This window comes from Lonchura striata, chromosome 5 (genome assembly GCF_046129695.1).
Source record: "Lonchura striata isolate bLonStr1 chromosome 5, bLonStr1.mat, whole genome shotgun sequence".
In the NCBI taxonomy this organism is placed as follows: domain Eukaryota; kingdom Metazoa; phylum Chordata; class Aves; order Passeriformes; family Estrildidae; genus Lonchura; species Lonchura striata.
The window spans coordinates 55,899,220-55,905,937 of record NC_134607.1 but is presented as its reverse complement, the minus strand read 5'-3'; the positions used below and the strand labels follow the sequence as shown (position 1 = coordinate 55,905,937).

The window sequence follows — 6,718 nt, the reverse complement described above, 5'->3', positions numbered from 1 at the left end:
CGCCCCGCCCGCTCCCGCTGACAGTCGCCCGGCGGGAGGGAGCCGCCCTCTGCTCCCGCGGCTCCTCCGCGCCCCGGGCCGCCCGTGCTCGGCGCGGCCCCGGCCCCGGCCCGGCGCTGCCCTCAGGCCGCCGGGAGCGGCCGCGGGGGCGCGGGCGGGCGGCGCTGCCGGCACCGCAGTGGGGCGCGGGGCGGGCCGCGGGGCAGGCGGAGCGGCGCGGAGGGGGCGCCGTGCCCGGGCAGCCACTGGGAGCGCGCCAGCCGCGTCTCCTCAGCAACGGGCCTGGCACGGCAGGGCTGCGCCGCTTCCCTCCCTCCCTCCGCCCGCTCCTCCCCGCTTCCGTCCGTCCGTCCGTCCGTCCATCCATTCATCTGTGAGGGTCGTTATCCCCGCCGGCCCGGCCGGCCGCGGGGGTCGAGGCTGCCCGCTCCCCCCGCCCCAGCCCCTCGGCCGGGGCTGTGTGTGCATGGGGGGAGGTTCTTTATTGGCCTCGTCCTCCCTCTCTCCCTCCCTCCCCCCTTCTTCCACACTCCACCCAGAAATGATCCAGTGAAACTAGGAGGAGGTGATTCTCCTCCTCCCTCCTGCTGCTGCTCCTGCTGGTCTGGAAGGGACTGCAGGAATCTCTGCCGTGCTCTGCTCTCAGGCAGGGGCTGGGGAGGGGAGACCGTTCTCTGGAGGGAGGGGGCCGCAGTGACCCGGGGTGCAGCTCTCCCGTGCGGGGCTGCTTGGTGCCCGACCATGGGGAAGGACCAGGAACTGCTGGAAGCCGCTCGCACTGGGAATGTGGCTCTGGTGGAGAAACTCCTCTCTGGGAGGAAAGGAGGGATCCTGGGCAGTGGATCTGGAGCTATTCCCTTATCCAGCTTATTGAGGTAGGGACATCGTTCCCCATCAAATGCTGGGGATATTAACCTGTTCTTCCCTATCATCATTATCATCGCCCCTCTCATCTTCATTTCAATTCCTGCATCCTTCATAGTAACAATAAATCGTTCACTCTCTCGCCAAGTACAAGCATGCCAGGGTTTAAAGTCACAGGCAGTCATTTTATTAATATAGTGGTACTGAATTTCCTCCCTCAATGCGTCTGCAGGGTCCTTGTTCATTCTGTTACTAGCTGTGGTGCAGAACTTATGTTTTGACTGCTGGGTTAATACATACAATATATTAATTTTCCTTCCTTTGATATTTCCATCTTCAAATTGCTACTTTAATCACAGATGGAAGTGTTTATCACAGACAAGGCATTGCATTGTGGAATTCTGTGTTAAAAGACATAGCTTCACCCCATACCCTCACCCACTGCTTCTTCCCTTGCTTGCAGAAAAAATTAGCCATGCCATTGTAATAAGCCTACAAAACAAAGAAAAGAAATCTTTTTTTTGTGGGAGATCTTTGAGGCAGAGGAGGTGTAAAACTTAGGGAGCAGATTAGGTAAGAGCAGCATTACTTTCAAGGTACCTGGATTTAGTGGAATGAAACTGGGTTACTGGCCATGTTGGGTGACAGGGCTTAACTTCAGTCGTTAGTTGTATCTCCTGCGATCTACAGCATAGCTTTGATCGTAAGTTTCATCATGCTCTTAAGTCAGAGCATTGTCAGAGTCATTTATGGCATTTGACTGTACTCAGAGCAGAGAAGGTCTGCAGCACACAGTCTAGTGCTAGAGTTCAACACTAAACTAGGCATAGCAAAAGAAGACAAAATTAACTTAAACACTGTTGACCTAGAACTTGAATAAATTGGGGGTTGGTTTGATTTTTTTATTCCTTAAAGAAAGAAAAGGCCTAGCACCATGGAAGTTGATTAAATTAAAATGTGATTCTGTTGCCAGTGCCTTCTTATCAAGGTATTTATATTATTTCCATGTTCCCTATCAGGGAAATTTTAATGGTAACTCTCCAATTTATACTCCAAATCATACTGTTTAAACTCTATTTTAAAGTCTTGCTATTTTAAAACTAGGTTTAGTGCTGTAAACAACAACAGTTCAGGTATTCATAGTTTACCAAAGTTCTGTGGTGCCCCAGTTCAATTTGCTATTGCACCACTGTTGAATTATTAGCCCATTGACCAAAACCCAAACACACCATGTCATTGCTTGTTTGTACTGTACTCGAATAGGCTGCTTAGGAAGAAATGTGCCAGCTAGTCAGTTAAATTTGAAATATGATACCTACGTTTCTAAGTACAGAAGTAAGTTCACTTCAGTACAATGACTGGCCATTTATAATCTAGTTCTAACACATGGTTTGTGCAATGGCTTTCTCCAGGGCTAGTGTCTGTGCTGTATTCTTGCACTGTTTATTTCATGTTGTATATTGTGAGTTCTGTATATCCAGAGGGAGTGTATTTCCTTGTGTTTGCCGTCCTTTATTAAACAGCACTGTGGTATGTTGTGTACACAGAACATGTGAACCGTGTGTTTTTGTATATGCAGATGGGTCATCACAGTTCTTGTTTGTTACTCAGGATAGAAGAATTTTAGGTTGTAAAGTCAACTGGCTTTTTTCTTTTTCCTGGAAGTGCACTTAGCTTGAAGAGAAGTAAAGCAGAGTAAAACAGACTGTTTAATTTATGGCATTTCTTACTAATGTTAACAAGAATGTCTATGTCTTTCTGTAAACACAGCTTCAAAAATTAAGAATGAACTTTCAGCTGTATGCTGCATCCAGCTGTATGATGAAATATTTCTAATTTAGAAAGAATTCAGTGAGCATCATTAATGATGCTTAAATGTTTCACAATCTAACACAGTATAGAACATAGGACTTTTTAGAGGGTTCAGCAGGAAAGCTTGAAGCAGAAACTAGCATGCATTATAGTAAATGTTTTTCAAGAAAGAATTATATGTGATGGGTATTTTGTTTTGACATAGCTTTTTTTTTTTTTGTTTGTTTTTGGAAATGTTCCATGATCTAACTGTTGCCATTAATTATGGATTAAGTCCAGAATGACATGCAAGATTAAGGTTGGTTCTATCTTGGTACAGAAAACATGGAAACAATATGAGAGTCGTATGAACATCCTGATCCTGTTTGGGAAATCAACACACGGAAAATAATGAAGCTGTAGAAGAGCAATACTTGTACAGTATAAAAGTTTGACTTTGAAGCGGAACCAAAGATTTTTTTAAATAGAAAACCTGAAGAAGTTTACTAGTACAGCTATATTGGTATCTTTGCATACAGTTTATTAGAATAAAAACTTTGGAAAGTTTTAATAAAAGCAACAGAGAATAATATAGGGACATAATTTTCTTAATTTTATTTATTTTTTATGAGTCATTTTGACAGTAACTCCTGCTGTTTTGTTGATCATAATTATTGCTCAGTTTCTAAAATTGTGCCCAAGGACTGTACATGTTCCACTGTAGTGAGAAAGGTCTTTCTTTCTCCTTTTGGTAGTGCTGTTTCTACTGTTAGGTTGGAAAAGTACAACTCTTTCAGTATGCATATAGACCAATATTGTGCCTGATGCATTGGTCTAGGTAGCAGGACTACATTGTCCCTTTGGATTTCTTCAAAGTGCTGAAGACAACTCAATTTATGTGACTGAATGCTCTATGGATAGACTATGGACTAATTTCTATGGAAATTTGCTTCACAGTAATTATGTGCCCCGTGAATGAAATTTAATATGCATAGATTGAAAAATACACCTTGATTGTTATCTGAACCAATGAAAAAACTATCTGAGCTCTGATGTCCTATTTACATTTTTATAACAGCTTTTTTTTTCTTACTGATTAATGTATTTTTTGGTACTTGGGAGGAAAATAGGGCAAACTTTTGTATGGGTATTCTATAGTTGGACCTACTTGTTGATGCTAATTGCAGACTAAATTCTATAAATTTTAAAGGCCTGACTTCTAACTCCTAAGTCATTAAATTATAACAACAGTTCAAGAAAACAGCTCTGTTCTGCAAAGCTATTTAAGCACACATATAAATGTATGAATGAATTCCTGCGAGAATTTCAACACGTGCTTAGAGTATGTGCAAAGTACATGAAAATGATGTATGCTTAATTAAGACTTCATATGCATCCAGACATCTGTAATACTTACTACATAATACCTCATGGCCAGATTAGTTTGTCTAAAACAATGACAACAACTCAGTGATGTTTGACTGTGTGGACTCTATAACTCATTTCAACTTAGGAGGAGCTTTGGAAGGCTGCTGTGGGTCAGTTTGTGTCCCCTGCCTCAATATCCATAGTTTGCTCTTTATTATAAAGATTGTGGCTCAGTGTAGTGAAGGTGAATTCCTCAGGTGCAAAGATCAGCATTGCAACATACTAGAGCAAGTAACCTAAGTAAACACTTGATGTAATTTAGTTGCTTAAACTTGGGTACTTACTGGCACTTTAGGTGTGTTCTTGGAATGGAATGATGGACTTTGAAAAGAACCAGGAACTCTGGAGATACATATAAATTCCCAGTGTGATACACTAGGACATCTGAAGCTGTATTACATGTTTTGCCTATGGTCTCTAACCCAAAACATTAGTGCAGGGTTGGAGTCTCTTCTTTCACTATGTTGGGACACCTTATAAAACATTCAAAGTTTAGAAGACTTAAGTCTAAATTTATTTTTTCTGTTTCTTTGTGGATTCCAATGTCTGGAATGGTCATACATTAATATATTAAATATATTTTATATTAAAAAAAGTTTTTGAAGTTTAGAATTAGGAATTTTTTTTCCAGATTGCAAATAGAATTTTCACATATTTTTATGTGATTTCACTGGCTCTTATATTATTCCAGTGTAAGCACAAAAACCTGACAGTAAAATCCCACAGTCTCTCTAGCAGAATGTATAATTTCATTTCTGTATTCAAAATTTTTAAATGCATATTAAAGGATTTAACACATAGAAAGAGTAAAGTGTTTCTAATAAACCTGGTATTTTTAATTTACTTAATTTAATTATCTGTTTATACATAGCATGTTTTAATTGACCAACCAGTTTTTCATTGTTGGATAGAGACAGCCTATGTTTCTTTCAAAGAGTTTTTAGGAAAAATAACTTTGGAGGTTTTAATGTATCTCAGAGACCTTACTTCATTTTGCCACATGTAGCCATGCATATGCCCATTTGTTCTAAGTTACTAGCAGGAATGGATAGTTTTTGATTATATGTACATATTACATGTTAAAAGAGCTTTGGATTTTTAACGGGACTGTGGGATTGAATATTAATTAATGTGAACTGGCACAGACTAGTAGGGAAGGTTGCATTGGCCCTTTTTTGCTCTTTGTTGGCTGCTGCCATTACACAGCATGAGAGGGTGGAGCAGCCTGCCTGGAGCTGGTCTTTTCCCCTTCCACACTTGGCACTGTGGCAGGGAATGGTTTCGTTCTTTGCTCAGCCTTACTTAGCGCGGCTACACCATGTGTAGGCCTGGCCCGAGTTATTTCTCCTCCAAAGTGTAAGAAACACGGCAAGCAGATTGTCAGTCTGGGAGTTGCAATCTGTTTCCTCATCTGTTTCTCAGAGCAGTGTCTTGCTTGCAGCAAAGCCACAGTTTAGCCTGATGGCCTCAGTGTGTGCTGAAAACCACACAGATCCTCTTCTGTCCCTGTGCAGAGCCCTCTGATTCATTCAGCTTCCTTTGCGAAAACACATCACACTTGGTAGGCCTTGTAGAGCGGGAAGTATTTAAAATGTTGAAATACTTTATGAAGCTTTAGTTAACAATTTTTAAGTTTTTTCATGTTATAATTTGAATAACAAATTGATCAACTTAACAAGAATAAGGGATCTATTTCTGTTTATCATTACAACTAGCATTGTTTAAAGCAAGGGAACCTTTCTTAGGTTCTTTTATAAAGAGATAGTATAATATGAGGCTTGCAGTACCAGAGTTCTGGGCTCACATAATTCCAAGGTATTTATTTCAGACAACCAGCACAGATAATAAAATGGAAAGTATTTATTACATAGTTCAATTCAGCATCCAGTTAGTCTGTATTTATTTCTAATTTTAGTTATACTACTTTTAATTAATGAGGGGGTTTGTACTGATGTCCTAAGCAGAGACCAACATTCCCAGATTTCCCAATTACCTTCTTTATCATGTTAGAGAAGTTAATCTAATTCTTCTGAGGCCATATTTAATCTTTCTTCTTTTTGCCTTTCACTATGGAATGCAAACTAATAATCAGGACAACAGTTAGTTTATGCTTTTTGGTATTAGTGATAGTTGATTGCTGCATTGACTCTGCTTTCCCTTGCAAATGTGTGAGCTTCTTTTAGGCTTCATTTTGTTATCCTCTACCCTTCTTGGACTTATTTTTATTTTTGCTTTTGTTAAATGCTTTCAATCCAAGTTCAGGCAACATTTTATCTATTGAATTCCTTAGATTTCTTCTCTAGTTTGAAATATTTACAATATGTAAAGGTAGCAATATAACAATATCCCAGGACATCTGATAGATGGTTAAGGGCAAGGCAATTCACAAAGTCTGTGTAGTAAATCTTCCCTAGGAGTTCCATATGATTCCAGATATAAGCTCTGTATTTAAACTCTATGGATAAACTTCTCACATCTCCTTACTGCAGAAATAGTCTTCTGAGTATTGTTCAAATATATGTTCTATTAATTTTTATAATGTTGGACCAAATGCAAAAAATGACCAGCAAGAACTGTAGATCTAGTGTAAAATTTACCAAGGTAATTTTTTCTGCTCATAGATAGGATCAAGATA

The 6,718-nt window shown here is 40.3% G+C and overlaps 1 protein-coding gene across 5 annotated transcripts in view; it reads left to right on the top strand.

Moving 5' to 3' along the window:
* The first annotated feature begins 546 nt into the window (after positions 1-546).
* The window catches only part of ANKS1B (ankyrin repeat and sterile alpha motif domain containing 1B), a 397,248-nt gene continuing 391,076 nt past the window's right edge, over positions 547-6,718 (top strand). For 4 of the 5 annotated variants that reach the window (XM_031507463.2, XM_031507479.2, XM_031507475.2 and 1 more), the window contains exon 1: positions 548-875. In XM_031507463.2, coding sequence (XP_031363323.1) covers positions 742-875 — 134 coding nt within the window. In that variant the 5' untranslated portion in view covers positions 548-741. Of the gene's footprint in view, positions 876-6,718 lie in introns of all 5 variants that reach the window. The other variant, XM_077783569.1, reaches the window with a different exon arrangement.